General features: G+C 37.9%; 1 protein-coding gene across 1 annotated transcript in view; it reads left to right on the forward strand.

Moving 5' to 3' along the window:
* Positions 1-17,321, forward strand: part of SNW1 (SNW domain containing 1) — a 34,380-nt gene extending 17,059 nt beyond the window's left edge. The window contains exons 4-14 of the mRNA XM_004453545.5: positions 2,832-2,927; positions 3,020-3,126; positions 3,936-4,040; positions 4,840-4,909; positions 5,700-5,765; positions 7,605-7,721; positions 8,554-8,695; positions 13,011-13,107; positions 14,772-14,889; positions 16,398-16,561; positions 16,638-17,321. Of these exons, the coding sequence (XP_004453602.1) occupies positions 2,832-2,927; positions 3,020-3,126; positions 3,936-4,040; positions 4,840-4,909; positions 5,700-5,765; positions 7,605-7,721; positions 8,554-8,695; positions 13,011-13,107; positions 14,772-14,889; positions 16,398-16,561; positions 16,638-16,836 (1,281 nt within the window). The 3' untranslated portion in view covers positions 16,837-17,321. The remainder of the gene's footprint in view (positions 1-2,831; positions 2,928-3,019; positions 3,127-3,935; positions 4,041-4,839; positions 4,910-5,699; positions 5,766-7,604; positions 7,722-8,553; positions 8,696-13,010; positions 13,108-14,771; positions 14,890-16,397; positions 16,562-16,637) is intronic.
* Positions 17,322-17,323: the final 2 nt, after the last annotated feature.

Below are 17,323 nucleotides of genomic sequence, written 5' to 3' on the forward strand. Positions count from 1 at the left end.
ATGTTAGCTATTACCATTGTTACTATTGTTTTTATTTTAATAGAAGAGGCAGATAAAAAACAAGTAAAATAGATGGGTAATTTTCTACTATAAACAGTGCTTTGAAGACCGTAAACAGGGTGCTATGATGCAGAATGATTGGATGGAAAGGGGTTGCTACTTTAGCAAGAATAGTCAGGAGAGACCTCACCAATGCATGACATCTGATCTGGGACTCAAGTTGAGGAGTCACTTAAAGATTTGGGAAGGACACTTTGTGAAGGCCCAGGGTTGTATAAGGCATGTTGTGTTCAAGAAACAGAAGAAAAGCCCGTGTGCTAAAGCATAATAAGTGAGGGAGAGAAATGTACAACTGGAGGAGATGACATGAAAAGCAAAGCCAGATGATGCCAGTTCGTTTAGGCCATAAAGTTTGTTTGGATTTTTTGTTTTTGTTTTGGTTTTATTTGCTCTGTGGTTTAGAGTAAAAAATTAGGAATAGTGTACATTTCCTCTAAGGTGTATTAAAGAATGCCGTACAGTAGTAAAAAGTTTTTTTAAAAAGGTCTCAGATGCCTAGGAATTTTCTTTTTCCATAATAAACTTTATATTTAGAGAAGTTTAGATTACAGGAAAGTTATATCAGAGGTATAGGGAATTCCCACGTAACCCCCCACTCATACACATTTCCCCATTATTAACATCTTAAATTAGTGAGATGCAGTTGTTAAAATTGATGAACCAAATTGAAGCATTGCTCCTAATCAAGGTCAAAAGTTTATGGTTTACACTTTGTGCTGTATAATTTTATAAGCTTTAACAAACATATAACATTGTGTATCTGTCATTGCAGTATCATACAGAACAATTCCAGTGCCCTAAAAATGCCCTCTGTTCTACCTGTTCATCCTTCCCGCTCCCCTCTGAACCTGTGATATTCACTCTCTTTATATCAGTGTTACAAGTTCTTCTGTTACCACATGATAATACGTACAATAACAATCTACATTGGTCTGTGGTTACACCCCCCACCCCCTTTATGTTTGTTCATTCCTCAGTCTTGAGGAATTTGGGATGATGTCTGCTCTGAATGCTTCAGGTTAAAAGTGGGCTTAGATATTATGGGACAGGTGGAAAGAACTGTTGTACTTGCAGTTGTAGATACTCCTTGTTTCTTAGGATGGGACGTGTCCATCCTTGCATCATTTTGTTAGTTGTCCTGGGCAAGTGCGAAGAACTGGAAAATAAGTGTTGGCCACAACTGTGCTGGGATTCAGGTTTCAACTGACATGAACAGTCCAAAGATCTGTTAAGTCTGTGAGACATTTATTTAACAGGTATAGTGATGAGGGGTAGAACAATTGTCAGGGAATTTATAAATGAGTCTATCTCTGTTGTATTGGGGAAATACATTATCATATATTCCTAAACAGGGCCCACTGAAGGGATGTTGGTTTCATGCAACTGTGGGTCTTGATTTTACTGTCCTGATATCCCTAGAGCCCTTGGGAGCACTTTTGTTTGAGGTATTGTTTACTGTGGCAGTTAGTGAGATCTGCTTAAGTCCTGCATAAGTAAAACCTCCAAAATGACCTGACTCACTTTGAAATCTCTTCTCCATAAAAACTCTTATTTATTTTATGCTTCCCCCTTTAGTCAAGATCTATTTCTATATGCATCACTGGTGCATGGTTATATATAAATTCCTTGGTGCTAGGAAGGCTCAATCCCAGGAGTCATATCTCACATCGGGGGGAAGGTAGTGAATTTATTTGCTGAGTTTGGTGTAAAGAAAGATCACATTTGAGTAACAAGGAGGTTTTCAGGAGGTAACTCCTAGGTATTAATTATAATTAAGCTAAGTTTCATTTTTACAGGAATAATGTTCCTGTAAAATTGCCTAGGTATTTGATTTTCTTTCATGTTTAAAAGTTGGGTTTTTTTTTATGTGTGTCAAAGAATTTCTGCCTAAAGTGACAAAGACTAGAATGTTTATTCCTTGTTAAATTTCCAGTATCTCTTTTGTTCTCTAAAATCTGCACATAATTTTCTGTGAAAGTATTTGAATAGTATAGATGGACATGAAAGTCAGAATCTGTTTGTCAGGGGCCTTCAACGTCAGGTCAGCCTCATAGAAACCATGTTGGGCCTCATAGAAATCAGTTAACAGGCCTAAATTTGGATAATGGGTATAAAATAAGTTATGTATATAAAATGTATTTTTTTCTTCTTTTTCCTATTTGTTTTCTCATGGAAGATAGTGTTCTAGGCATTTTGACTTGTGGCACATGCTCATTTTTTTAGCCTAGGAGTAGAATTGATGCCAGAAAATGAAAACATTTACAAGCATGGTGATGGTGAAAGACAGTGAAATTTTCAGGACCCACTGAATTTGGAATTTATTTGTAACCTGACTTAAATGTTCATGAGCTTGCAATCCAAGATAATGGTGGTATAGGCAATTTATATCATTATTAATTTCAAGTTCTAGTGAGCTTCAAAAATAGGGTTCACTAATGCATAAGATTTTGTTGGTACAAAATATTTGGATACTGTCTTGATTATACCATCTCAATTAATTTAAATGCATGAAGTCAAGGGAAAAGTCTTAACTTATATAGCCAGTACAGCAATTTATGTATATATTTTAAGCTTCCTTGGTTTTAAAATCTAAAAGACAATATCTGAGTATCCTAAATTTAAATTTGTGAATGTGCTGAGACTACATGTTGACCACCAAAATGACTTAACAAGGTTGCTTCTTTTCATTTATTCATTCATTTCAAGATCAACAAATCATTTTCATAAATTTAATGATTCATTTAAATCATTAAAATGTTTAAACATTTTAGGTCATTTATAGCAAGTACACTGACCTGGTTCCCAAGGAAGTTATGAATGCAGATGACCCAGACCTGCAAAGACCTGATGAGGAAGCCATTAAAGAGGTAACTGGGAATTGATGTATATGATGATTTCAGGTGACTTTTTACATCTTTCTTAACTTCCAAACCACTCAATGTGGTGTTTCTAATTTCAGATAACAGAAAAGACCAGGGTAGCCTTAGAAAAATCTGTATCACAGAAGGTTGCTGCAGCCATGCCAGTTCGAGCTGCTGACAAGCTGGCTCCTGCTCAGTATATCCGGTATGAACCACACCTGGAAGTCCATGTCATTTTAGGCTTGATTGGGCTTGGGAGGTCCTGGTAGTCTTTTACTCTCCTGCTTAGTCACAATTATAAATGTTAATTTTTGAATAACTTAAAACCTATTAACTTTCTTTACAGTCAGTTGAAAGCAAAAGAATTTTTTAAGATGTTAGCTATTATACTAGTTTCAAAGTACATTTTTTTGTTTTTAGGAATTAGCAGTTACTTGCAGTATACGATCCAAATCATTATTTATAGTTTTCCATTTTTATGTGATAGATGTCCTTTCAATAGTTGTAAATTTTAAGAGGTTTCACCCTACTGAATCTGTGTGGAGGGATGATTCACGTAGAGATATTAAGGAAGAATTCAGAGCTACCAGGTCTGTTACCACTGTTCTTTTCCTGTTTCACAACCTGTGATTAGTCAAAAACTACTAACTATTAAGTTATCTGGTAGGGATACTATGGAGCATTTTTCCTCAAATGCAGGCTTACAAAATAGGTACCCTTTTCAAGACCTCTTACTATGAACCTAAGCAGTGGCACATTCCATGGTAGAAAATGGATAAGGATGGATTATTTGCAAACTGATATCACTGTTGTTTACTTTTTGCTTATAATTCATAATTTCCATTAGTTCCCTAATCTCTGTTGTTACTTGCTCTGCCTAAATATTTTGCATTTGTTCTGTGATTACTTTGTGAAACAAATTGAAAAGGTAGTCTGTTTAGGGTTATAATAGAGGAAAAATACTTGTTGAAATCTTAAACTAGTTACACTTTTAGTTTCATCTGTATTCTTCAGATACACACCATCTCAACAAGGAGTGGCTTTCAATTCTGGAGCTAAACAGAGGGTTATTCGGATGGTGGAAATGCAGAAAGATCCAATGGAGCCTCCAAGGTTCAAGTAAGTAGATGGGTCCATGAGAATGAACCTCTGTTCTTTAAAAAGATATTAAAAGAGAAAGTACCATAATAGACCTAATTTGTAGCCCAAAACTAGAAGCAACCCAAATGTCCATCAAGAGGTGAATGGATAAACTCTGGTACATCCATACAGTGGAAATGTTACTGAGCAATAAAGGAAACTATTAATATGTACAGTGATGTGGATGAATCTCAAAATAATTACGTTCACTGAAAAAGCCTTACAAAAATGAGTACATACTAGATGATTCCCTTTATATAAAACTGTAGAAATGCAAACTAATCTAGTAATGGTAGGTCAGTAGATCAGTGATTGTTTATAGAAATGGAGTGGGAGATGGGGAGGAGACAGGAGACGGCCAAGGACCATATAGAAACTTTTGAGGGTGATGGATATATTCACTGTCTTGATTGTCGTGATGCCTTCTTAGGTGCCACTTGTATCAAAACTTAGCAAATTATACAAATTAAATCTGTCATTAATTGTATGTCAGTTATACCTCAGTAAAGCTGTGTCAGTTTGTCTAAGGAGAAAAGTATATTACTCTGAAATGATAATGATAATTATGGAGGTAGGATGGGTATGGATTATGACAGGGTTGGTCACTGTTGAAGCTGGATGATTGGTTTTTTTGTTAAATGGATGTTCATTATACTATCTGTTTTTTGTGTATGTTTGAGGCATTACATAATAAAATAAGAAGGGCAGATTTGAGCCATACTAACTAAAGTGGGGAAAAGTGTATCACTCTCTGGTTGTGCTTTGGTTTATTCTTCAGGATTAATAAGAAAATTCCCCGGGGACCACCTTCTCCTCCTGCACCTGTCATGCATTCTCCTAGCCGAAAGGTAGTCTTTGCTGTGGTCTAAAACCTTCTTTTTACTCATGATTATTAATTTTATAAATAACCTCACACAGAATAAAATCTGGATGCCTATAGAAGATCATTTCACCACACTTATTCTTTTGTGGTTTTTTTTGCTTTTTCAAGGTCAAATAGGGATCCAATCAAGACTATAAAGTATGCTTCCATAGTGCTTATGAGAATATATATATAAAGTGTTCGCTATTAGTTTTATTAACCTAACACCGAACTTTTAATGAAATGAACAGGGTCTGCTGTTTCACATGAAGGATGTTATAGGAAGTGAGCACATTAGGTCTCTGATTGATCTAGTGAGGCATCTATTTTTTTTTTAAAGGAGGTACCGGGGATTGAACCCGGGACCTCATACATGGGAAGCAGGTACTCAGCCACTGAGCTACACCCTCTCCTCTAGCGAGTCACTTTTTAAGGTATGTTTTATTATCCAACTAAAAAAATAAGTTTTCTATCAGAAAAAAGTCAAATAAATTAAATATGGAAAAATATTAGCCAGCATTTATAACTGTCAAAAATAATTTCTAGATTCTTTTCATTTCTTACACTAAAGTTATTAGTAGAACCATTATATGGCCATGAACATAGTTTATAATGCTATCAAAATGAAATAGAATTTTGACCTTTGGCTAAGTCTGACCATGTGTCTGTGTATTGAGCTTTTCTATCACATTGTCTTTGAAGATTAAGATTATATTTGAGTTTTTAGCTAGACTATAAATTTTTTTAAAAAATTCTCCTTTCTTTCCTCAACTCAGATGACAGTGAAGGAACAACAGGAGTGGAAGATTCCCCCTTGTATTTCAAACTGGAAAAATGCAAAGGTAATTAAGTTGTCATAAAATCAGACTGTTAGCATTATAACCCAGGAAAGAGCACCTCACTTGGTTGGCATTTTCAAAGAAAGAATTCCGAAATTATGTAACTTCTCTCTTTTAAAAGGTAGTAGAAATATTAGTATGCCAGAGTCTTAGATCATATAGATTCTCTTAGAGCATTATAGCCATCAGAAGCACATAGAGAGGGCATATGTAGAAAAAAATACTGTAGCAATAAAAGAAAGTGTTCTTTCAACAACTTGAATTTATATGGATATGTTTAGTGCCTTAAATTTCAAACTTTTTTGGGAAACAGACTTGGCTCAATGGATAGAGCATCCACATACCACATGGGAGGTCCAGGGTTCAAACCCAGGGCCTACTGACCAGTGTGGTGAGCTGGCACCCACGCAGTGCTGATGTGCACAAGGAGTGCCGTGCCACTTGGGTGTCCCCCATATATGGGAGCCCCACGTGCAAGGAGTGCACCCCATAAGGAGAGCTGCCCAGCACAAAAAAAGTGCAGCCTGCCCCAGAGTGGCGCTGCACACGGAGAGCTGATGCAGCAAGATACAACAAAGAGACACAGATTCCTGGTGCTGCTGACAAGAATCCAAGCGAACACAGAAGAACACACGGCGGTTGGACAGAGAGAGCAGACAATTGCGGAAGGGGGTGGGGGAGGGGAGATAAATCTTTTAAAAAAATTTTTTTTCAAACTATTTTGTTTGTAATGTTGCAGGCTTGGGCTGTTTAAATTCTATATATCTTTACTAATTGGCAAAACTCTCGGGAGTCATTAATGATAAATTTCTTAATCACTGTTTCCTCTTTTCCCCAAATCATATTTCATAATTCTAGTTTTGACAGATGAAGAAGGCCTCTTTAACTCATGGCCTAAATATAAAATTTTCCTTAAAGGAAGTTTTTTACTCATCTCAAAATTAAAAGGTTGTTGGTTGGTCTGGGTTGATTAATATGTGTATAACTGTATGGTACCTTGAGTTTTTTCTGTAACACTTGCTTGTATTAGGAATGAAGACCCTCAAATAGAGGTCACCATTTAGAGTCAGTCAAAAATCTGGAAAAATAAAGCTAATCCTGAAAGTTATATGGATATTCAAGTATTCATATTCCTTGAGCTATTGAAATGGGGTTCCAAATTTGAGAACACAGAATGTTAATTGTGCAGCAAACTTTATCTTTTTTACATTTACTAAAATTTACAGGGTTCTGGAATCTGATTAGTCATTAAAACAGCGGATTAGACCACTTACAGATAACTGTGATTATGGTGATAATATACACAATACCATCACTAGTGGTTTGGTATACATTGTATGGTATATATACTACTGTAAATGGTTTGTTCTACCTTTGTATGACTAGTTTATTTATTGAGGACCAACGGTTTACCTATTTAATAGTGATTTCCTTTTCTTATAATCAACAATTATTAGTATGAGAAGCTGCTTTCACAGAATTTGACTATGAAGTCATACTGCCTTGGTTTAAATCCTAGCTCATCCACTAATTAGCTGTATGACTTTAGGGACATTCCCTAAGCTCTCTGTACCTCAGTATCTTCATCTGTGAAATGGACACAGTAATGTTACCATCTTGTAGTAGGGTTATGATGATGATTGAGACCATAGATATAAAGAGCTTAAACAGTTTCCACACTTAGCACCCAGTGTTTATTGCCACTGTTGTCATATAATTGTGAGGAAACCTGTAAGAGAAAGAACCTCAAGTAGTTGTCATTATGGACATATTTAAATTTAGTTCTAAAGAGTATATTGTTGCTCTTTTGTGACTGGTGTTTTCTGTCTGCTTTCACACTAGGGTTATACGATTCCATTAGACAAACGTCTGGCTGCTGATGGGAGAGGACTACAGACTGTTCACATAAATGAAAATTTTGCCAAACTGGCTGAAGCCCTCTACATTGCTGATCGGAAGGTTTGTCTGTCATAATTTAATTATTTAATGCTCTTGACAGTTTGTAAATTCATTCTCAGTTACCTAAGGAACTGTTAATTTAGTTGCAATACTGAGTACCTAGAGAGACTAACCTGTGGTGTGTGTGCCAAAGATAACAGGTGTTAGTTGCTGCTCTGTACATGGTTTCAGCCTTTGTAGACTCATCCACATACCCCACCACTGGCGATCTATCTCCCTTACAACATAGCATAATAATGGTTCATTAGGCTGATCCTGTTTTGTGAGGATCGCTAGTTACTCCTGTAGAGATTTCACCATTTTGCTCTACCTTAGATGTACCTGTCCCTCAAAAAGGCAATAGCAGGGAAGAGCAAATAAACATTATGGTATATTGAATCACACCAAAATGGCATTAATAGTATTCATTGACTAGTACTATTAGGATATTAAATATTAAGGTATTAATATGCATGTGACCTTGAAGTTCACATACATCATGGTGGGTTTTTAGAACAGAGGACAGTTTATCTGCCTGATCATAGTTGAGTGCCTTTATAAAAACTATCTCTAGTTGATACAGGATAAGGTTTTATCCTCAGTTGACACTTTTCATTTTGAAAATGTAACTAGTCCCTGTTAATGTGAAAATTGGTGCAGTGAAAAGATTATTTGCAATGTCTTCTGGGCAGTGTATCTTTAGTGGACAGGGATTTTTGTTTTAATCAGCAAAAACAAATCTGAATTCTTTTTAACTGCTCTTTTAAACCAGATGCTAATCAGGGAGTTAGATGATAGCTGTACATATTTATCCTATAATGTTGTCTTGTTTAACATCTGACTTGACTGACAGGCTCGTGAAGCTGTGGAAATGCGTGCCCAAGTAGAGAGAAAGATGGCTCAAAAAGAAAAGGAGAAACATGAAGAGAAACTTAGAGAAATGGCCCAGAAAGCCAGGGAAAGGAGAGCGGGGATCAAAACCCATGTGGAAAAAGGTATGACATTCTCATTACTGAAATATTTCTTTTGTGAAACATATATATCTCACTTAAGAAAATCTTTACTGGTTTTCCTACATACAAACATAAAAAATACATAGAAAACTCATTTTAGAAGTAAAGTAGAAATTGAAACGTCAGAGTAACTTTTGCTTTAGCTGAACAGCAGAAAATATATTAACAAGTATAAATTTATATGTAGGCATTAATTAGGAAACTGTACTGGAAATTTTTAAGTTCTGAGCAATATACTTTTTTTAAAATATCCTCCCCCTTGCAACTTTTTGCTTGCTGTTTGCTTTCTGTGTCCATTCGCAGTGCATCCTTCTGTCTGTATTTTATTTTTTATTTATTTATCCCCCCACCCCACCCTTGTGGCTTGCTCGCTGTCTGTTCTGTGTCCGTTTGCTGCATGTTCTTCTGTGTTTTTGCTTGTCTCCCTTTTTGTTGCGTCACCTTGCTGAGTCAGCTGTCCTCGGCGCTAGCGGGCCAGGAAGCACTCTGTGGCACTTGCCGGCCAGCGGCTTTCCACAGCGTGTGGGCGAGCCTGCCTTCACAAGGAGGCCCCAGAGGCGAATCCAAGGCCTCCAATATGGTAGATGGGAGCCCAACTGATTGAGCCACAGCCACTTCCCTGAGCAATACAATTTTAAAAATTGCATTACTTAAATGCTGGGCTTGATTTTTCTTTTTTTAATTTTATTTTTTATTTATTTCTGTTCCCTTCTCCCCCCACCCCAGTTGTCTGTTCTCTGTGTCCCATTTGCTGCGTGTTCTTTTGTCCACTTCTGTTGTCAGCAGCATGGGAATCTGTATCTCTTTTTGTTGCTGCATCAGCTCTCCGTGTGTGCGGTGCCATTCTTGGGCAGGCTGAACTTTCTTTGACGCTGGGCGGCTCTCCTTACGGGACGCACTTCTTGCGCGTTGGCTCCCCAACGTGGGGGCACCCCTGCGTGGCACAGCACTCCTTGCGCACATCAGCACTGTGCATGGGCCGGCTCCACAAAGGTCAAGGAGGCCCAGGGTTTGAACCGCAGACCTCCCATGTGGCAGAGAGATGCCCTAACCACTGGGCCAAGTCCCCTTCCCCTTGATTTTTCTCTTAATTTTCTTGAAACGTAAAGAAATGAGATCTCCAGTTGAATAATTTGCCCTCTCATCTGGTAAAATAATTGAGTTTTTCTTTCTTGTAGGATAATATACCTCTAATTATTAAATGCCAGTCATTTCTTTCTGGCTTTATTTAGTAGTTTACCTTAGGTAGTAATTCAGGTAGAGTGGGAAGATGAATCCTAATTTTAATATAGGAAAATTTGTGAGGGAGGTTTTTTTGCATTAGTAAGTTTTAGGCTAGTACAATTATTTATTCTTTCGTTCAGTTCATATTGAGTACCTGCTATGTGTAAGGTTTTCTTTTTTTGATAAAGGTTTTTCTGCTGGATAGTGAGAGGCAGGATATAGCAATGAACATTCATTCTAGTGAGTAGATATGACAAAAATAAGTTGATTATGTATTATATTAGAACTTAATAATCACAATGAAGAAAAATAACGCTGGGAGGAAACGGACTTTGGCCCAGTGGTTAGGGCGTCCGTCTACCATATGGGAGGTCCACGGTTCAAACCCCGGGCCTCCTTGACCCGTGTGGAGCTGGCCATGCACACGCTGATGCGCGCAAGGAGTGCCCTGCTACACAGGGGTGTCCCCCGCGTGGGGAAGCCCCACGCGCAAGGAGTGCGCCCGTGAGGAAAGCCGCCCAGCGTGAAAAGAAAGAGCAGCCTGCCCAGGAATGGCGCCGCCCACACTTCCCGTGCCGCTGACGACAACAGAAGCGGACAAAGAAACAAGACGCAGCAAATAGACACCAAGAACAGACAACCAGGGGAGGGGGGGGAATTAAATAAATAAATAAATCTTAAAAAAAAAAAAATAACGCTGGGAAGAGGGATAAAAGTGCCAGGAGGAAAAGTGGTCTGAATAGTCCTTACTGAGAAGTTAGCACAAAAACTTGAAGAAAGTGAAGAAGTAAACCATGTTGATATCTGGGGGAAGAGCATCCCAGACAGAAAACAGAAGCAGAGTCCCTGAATTGGGAGAATGCCTGGCTCTTCAAGAAAGAGCTGGTAAAATTTGCTTATGGATTAGGTCAAAGTTTGTGGGAAACAGAGGAGTCAAGAATGATTCCAGGTAGTGTATGTGGCTCAACTGGTTGAGCACCTGCTTCCTACTTGGGAGGTCCTAGGTTCAGTCCCCAATGCCTCCTAAAAAAAACAAATGAAAAAAATCCAACTCAGGGGATCCAGTGTGGCTCAGTGGTTGAGTACCAGCTTCCCACATATGAGATCCCAGGTTCAATCCCCAGCCCCAGTACCTCAAAGAAAAAAAAAGTTATTCCAGAACTTTTTTTTTAAGTTTGTTTGGTTTTTTGTTTTTTTAATATTTTTTTTATTTATATCTCCTCTGCCCCATTGTTTTTGCGCTTGCTTTTTTCTGTGTCCATTCGCTGTGTGCTTTCTGTGTCTGCTTTTCTTCTCTTTAGGAGGCACCAGAAACCAAACCTGGGACCTGCCATGTGGGAAAAAGGTGCTCAATTGCTTGAAGCCACGTTAGCTCCCTGCTTTGTTGTGTCTCATTGTCTTTCCTCTTTGTGTCTCCTTGTTTTGTCATCTTGTTACATCAGCTCGCTGTGCCTGCCTGTCGCACCAGCTCACTGTCTTGCTCATCTTCTCTAGGAGGCACTGGGAACCGAATGTGGGACCTCCCATGTGGCAGGCAGCTCAATTGCTTGAGCCACATCCACCTTCCAGATTCCAGAACTTTGACCTGAGCAATTGGAAGGATTGAGTTGCCATTTACTGATGTTGAGAAACTGCAGGGGGCCAAGTTTGGGGGGGGAGGGGAATTAGGAGTTTAGTTGTGGACATACTAAGTTTAAGATAGAGGTGTTAAGCAAGCAGTTGGTTATAGTTCAGTCTTAGAGAAGCAATCAATTAAAAAGTAGTGGGCCAATTCTTTGAATCATAAATGAATAACTTGAGGCAGATACAAATATCTGCCTGTCATACATTTAGCTACTGAAGGTAATTACATAAAACTTCCCTATCTAAGGTCTCTGAACTGATTTTTTTAAAAAAACGAGAATGGTTCTTGAGAAATTAATTACAGTTTTTAAAGTCTGCTACCAGATAATACTAAAAGCTAACATATTTATTGAATGCCAACTTTGGCAGGCACTGCTCTGAGCACATGATCCCTATAACCTTATGTCATGGTACTATTATTGTCACTGTTTCGCAGAAGAAGAAACTAAGGCTGAGAGTGGCTATGTAACTTGCCTAAGGTCACATTGCTAATCTGCCATAGAACTAGGATTTGAATCCAGGCAGGCTGGCTCCAAAGCTCAGGTCCTGAAGCCCCGAACTATGTCCCTTCAGAGAGGAAAAGGTAGGGAAAATGAAGGTAAATATAAACACAGTAGAGATCAAGGTGCAGCTTGGACCACAAGCAGAAGGTTGTTTTTTTTTTAAGATTTTATTAATTTCTCCCCCCCCCCCCCCACCCATTGACTGCTCTGTGTCTGTATGTTCTTATGTGTCCGCTTGCATTCTTGTCAGTGGCACGGGGAATCTCTCTCTCCTTTGGTTGCGTCATCTTGCTGCTTCAGCTCTCTGTGTGTGCAGCGCCACTCTTGGGTAGGCTGCACTTTTTTTTGCATGGGGCAGCTCTCCTTGCAGGGTGCACCCCCTGCACATGGGGCTCCCCTACACAGGGGACACCTCTGCATGGCACAGCACTCCTTCCATGCGTCAGCACTGCGTGTGGGCCAGCTCACCACACAGGTCAGGAGGTCCTGGGTTTGAACCCTGGACCTCCCATACGGTAGATGGACATTCTATCAGTTGAGCCAAATCCGTTTCCTCAGAAGGTTTATTTAGTAGCAGCTTTTGAAAATATAAGGGCAAACTTATGCATAGTTCTTTTTTTGCTGACATTTAGTTTGAAAATTTTCAAACATAAGTGAAAGTTGGAAGAACTATGCAGTGAATACCCATATCCTACCAAAGTAAGGTGAAGACATCAGTATAATTTACCCTAGACACTTCAGTTGCATGCAGAATTCTAGAATTCACATTAAGAAAAACTAATGCTACGTGACTTAAATTAATTGCAAGGAAGTTTTAAAAGGTTGGATGTGACCACAAAGGTGGTCATGGAGTTTTTTTTTAAATCTAAGTTTAAAGAATATTCTCTTTTTCAGAATTTTAATGGGTAATACAGTAATTAAGTAAATTTTCATCTGTATCCACACAGAGGATGGCGAGGCTCGTGAGAGGGATGAAATCCGACATGATAGGCGAAAAGAGAGGCAGCATGACCGCAATCTTTCCAGGGCAGCTCCTGATAAGAGGTTGGTGCCATTTCAGAGAAATGCAAGTGGCATTTGTGTTCTGTTTAGAGAGGAGTTCTGGTCCACTAAGACCACTTTTTGCTTCCTTCGCTTTCCTCTTGAGAGTGATCACTTAATAAATGAGCACTTATTTTCTTGCACTTAAATACTTTGCCTTAGCAGATTTGACTATCCCTGGAAGTAATCTTTTCTTCCATCACCTTGTATTAATAGAACTAGTTACAACTGAAAATGATGGACTCAAAGAAAAGGAAATTCAGATCATGCTTGTGAAAGGGAATCAGTGGATGGAATGTTCTGGTCTGTTCTTTTCTTACTTTAAATGGCAAGAGAAATTTAGTATGTTCCTATTATTCCTCTGGACAAGAAATAAGCTGTCATATCTTTACTGGGAGTGTTTTACATGTAGAGTATGTACTGAGTACAATGGGGCAGAAGGGTAGGTTTTGAAAGAAATAGAAATTAGCCCCTTCTCATGGATACTTTAAAACTCAGAAAAATAGAGCTATCATATAACATTATTTGAGAAAACTCACAAAGCACTTTTACAAACTTGTATAGAACAAACCAAATATACGTGTGGGGACATGGAGTAAAATAAGGATCCGGGAGGTTTGTCGTTCACCAGAGGCTGAGGATATGAGATTGCTGAAAACTTGAGGAAATGCTGTAAGGAGATAGAATTCTGAGTGGAGGTTAAATATGAACATAAAAACTTTTCTTCCCAATTGAGCAGCTTTCCATTCTCTGATCATCCTGTGAACTGATACCGTTTTTCCAAGTCATATCTTAAACATGACAAAAGAATACTGCTTGTGTTGTTGTTTTTTTTAATTGGCTTACTTAATCTCTCTGAATAAGAAGTGATGGAGATGCACAGAATTTGAATTTAGAGTTGTGAAAAAATGTGCGAAAGTGTATAGTTGATGACTCTCTTGGTCTGAAATAAATTTTAAGTTGGAAAACTTAAAGTGGCCCCATATATAATTTAGGCCTTTCAAACCTATAAAGTGGCTGTGAGAATTGCTAACAGAACATCTGTAAATTTGTGATTAGGTGGAGACCAGATTGTCTACAGATACCATATTAAGACCTGAGCTGCTAGTAAAATAAATGATGACAGGACTGTGGTTTCATTGCCGTTGAGATTGCATACACATTGAAACAGAAGGGAAATTAATCTGAATGCCAGGGATCATACAGGGTAATCTACTTGTTGATGTATTTTCTCTAAAATTCTAGTAGGATAAAATTAAACTTGGTTATATAATGGAACTGATTTAGCTTATTGGAAATAATTTATATGATGCACCAAACTTGAATCCATGCCTTCCCACTGTCAAACTAGAGTTGCAATTGTAGACTATAGGAATTTCAAATCTCAAGTATTTTAAGGTGAATGTTTGTATTAAAGAATTCCATGTCAAGAACAAATCTCTTGGCTGTGTTTTTGAGCTAACAGGAAGGCCAAATTGTAAAACACTACCTTCTCTAATAATCTTGTAGTATCTGAAATGCTGTAAGGGGCTGCCAACCTGAATATGCTTTATCAGTATCAGGGAATTTATGTTCACAAGATGAGAACATGATGTATTCATTTCCTTTGCTTCTGAAATACTCAGCTTGTCTAAAGTTTTAAGTTAGTGATGTTCTTTTCAAAATAGGTCAAAATTACAGAGAAATGAAAATCGAGATATCAGTGAAGTCATTGCTCTTGGTGTGCCCAATCCGCGGACTTCCAACGAAGTTCAGTATGACCAAAGGCTCTTCAACCAATCCAAGGTACAAGTAGTTTAGAAACACCTTATCTTGTGTGTTGATATGAATACCCACCCTCAGATGAAAGAAAATTAAGTTGGATCAGCCTAAGGTCTGCTAGCATGATGACACAAAAAAATTGGAGTAAGAAAGATGAAACAGCTCTGTGACTTTTTACAGTTTACTAGCTAAGATTTGAGACCTTCAAAGAAAAAAGAAATTAGTTGATAAAACTTGGTTCTGGTGTGTCAATCTTTAATATTTCTGAAACAGAGCCATATCCTACAAAAGTACTTCTTGGGTTATTTTTTAATAATCTTTGAAGTGTTTTTGTTTTGTTTTGTTTTACCATTAAAGAAAACATAACTTGGAATCTTTAAAAACTGGAGCTGTAAAGCTGAAATTCTAAACTGGTTTTGACAGGAAATCCAATTTCTAATATTGGTTGTCATTAGCTAGGACACATTAGCCTTGAAAATAATACCTTTGTGTTTTAATTTGGTCAACACTGATTACTCACTATGCATAAGCCACAATGAGATCAGAGATGCTGCCTTTGCCCTCAAGGAATACATGGTCTACTGGAGATGACATGCATACATACATCTTAAACCAGGAAGACTGTGGTAAGAGTATGGGAGTATAAAGTACTACTTGAATATAGAAAGAAATGATTATGACTCAAAGGTTTTAGAAAGATTTGAAGGTAGCATTTGAGGAAGCCCTTCCAGGTAATAATTGGTCGGGTGTTTTCTATGTGCCAACATTGTTCTGAGTCTTTTATATATTTTCTAATACAATCCTAACAAAAACCCTATGAAATAATACTCTCATTGTCTCCATTTTACAGATGAGGAAATTGAGACACAAATTGTCTCTTAGCTAATAAATGGTAGAACTAAGGCTGTCTTTGATTCTAAAACTTAAGTGCTTAACCATTGTGCAACTGCAGCTTTCTAGGTAGAGTCTTGAGCAAAGGAGGATAGAAATGAATGTTCCATCTAAGTAAATGTTTTCAAGACAATCACCTCTTCTTACAAACTTAAGCTGAAATCATTTAAAAGTTGAGATGAAATTTTTTCTAAAAACTCACATCCCTGTATTAATAAGCCATCCAAATGGATCAAACAAATTGCTTTCTTGTTAAGATCTTCATTGAGACCCTTATTGTATCATGCTGTAATCATGTTCTCAGGCAGTTACGGAATATGACATGTTACTCTAAATGACATCAGAGAAATGTTTTACAGTTCTTTTTCTTGCCTCCATGTCTATACAAATGGCAGTTGTCACATACCTCCTACTTCTAATGACTGTTTCGTTGAAGTAGTCAAACTTGTTAACAAAAGTATTTAAGGGTCTATAAGTACTGAAAGGTGACACTAATAGCTTATGGACCTTGCAGCAGCTTTTTTAATCTCTAGTTTCAGGTTGCTGAAAATGTGCACTGTAATATGAGCACATTTACTCTTCACATGAATATAATAAAGTCAACTTTTAATTTAATGTCATCCCTTTCTTTACTCCCACAGGGTATGGACAGTGGTTTTGCAGGTGGAGAAGATGAAATTTACAATGTTTATGATCACGCCTGGAGAGGTGGTAAAGATATGGCCCAGAGTATTTATAGGCCCAGTAAAAATCTGGACAAGGACATGTATGGAGATGACCTAGAAGCCAGAATAAAGACCAACAGGTACCAAGATAGGGCAATTTCAGTGTTTACTTCAGTGAAAACAAGGTAGTTCATAGTCCTTTCTTTTTCCCCCTAGATTTGTTCCCGATAAGGAGTTTTCTGGTTCAGACCGCAGACAGAGAGGCCGAGAAGGACCAGTTCAGTTCGAGGAGGATCCTTTTGGTTTGGACAAGTTTTTGGAAGAAGCCAAACAGCATGGAGGCTCTAAAAGACCCTCAGATAGCAGCCGTCCCAAAGAACATGAGCATGAAGGCAAGAAGAGGAGGAAGGAATAGTTGTACCTCTCTTCAAAGAAGTGAATGAACTATTATCCAGAGCCCTAATGATCCAAGCATATGGGGGAATACTTTGTAAATGGTCAGGATAAAAACCAAATCTGGGTGCCAGATTGCAGCGCTACTTTTTATTACGGGAGAAAGGGGGGGATGGAAAATTCTACTTTGAAGTATTTAGCTTTTTTAAAGAGTGGGTTGTATTTGTGTTTCTCCCAGCTTTTGGCATTTATAGAACCTACTGCCCAGCACATGAAAAAGACCACTTCTTTTGGTGTGACACTAGTAGTTTGGGGTTAATGTTTTGTAGAAGAACTGCATATATGAATAAAGTTACCCCAACCACAATGTGTAGGAGAATGTTCATGTATTGGAATTGTCCTGCCTAATGAATATTTACCCCTGTTGTGCTCTATTTTAATTTGAAGTGGGGAAAGTAACCTCTCACTTGGTGAAACTATGTTTCAAATAAAAACATTTGGACAATTTT

The sequence above is a fragment of the Dasypus novemcinctus genome, chromosome 3 (genome assembly GCF_030445035.2).
Source record: "Dasypus novemcinctus isolate mDasNov1 chromosome 3, mDasNov1.1.hap2, whole genome shotgun sequence".
Lineage (NCBI taxonomy): Eukaryota > Metazoa > Chordata > Mammalia > Cingulata > Dasypodidae > Dasypus > Dasypus novemcinctus.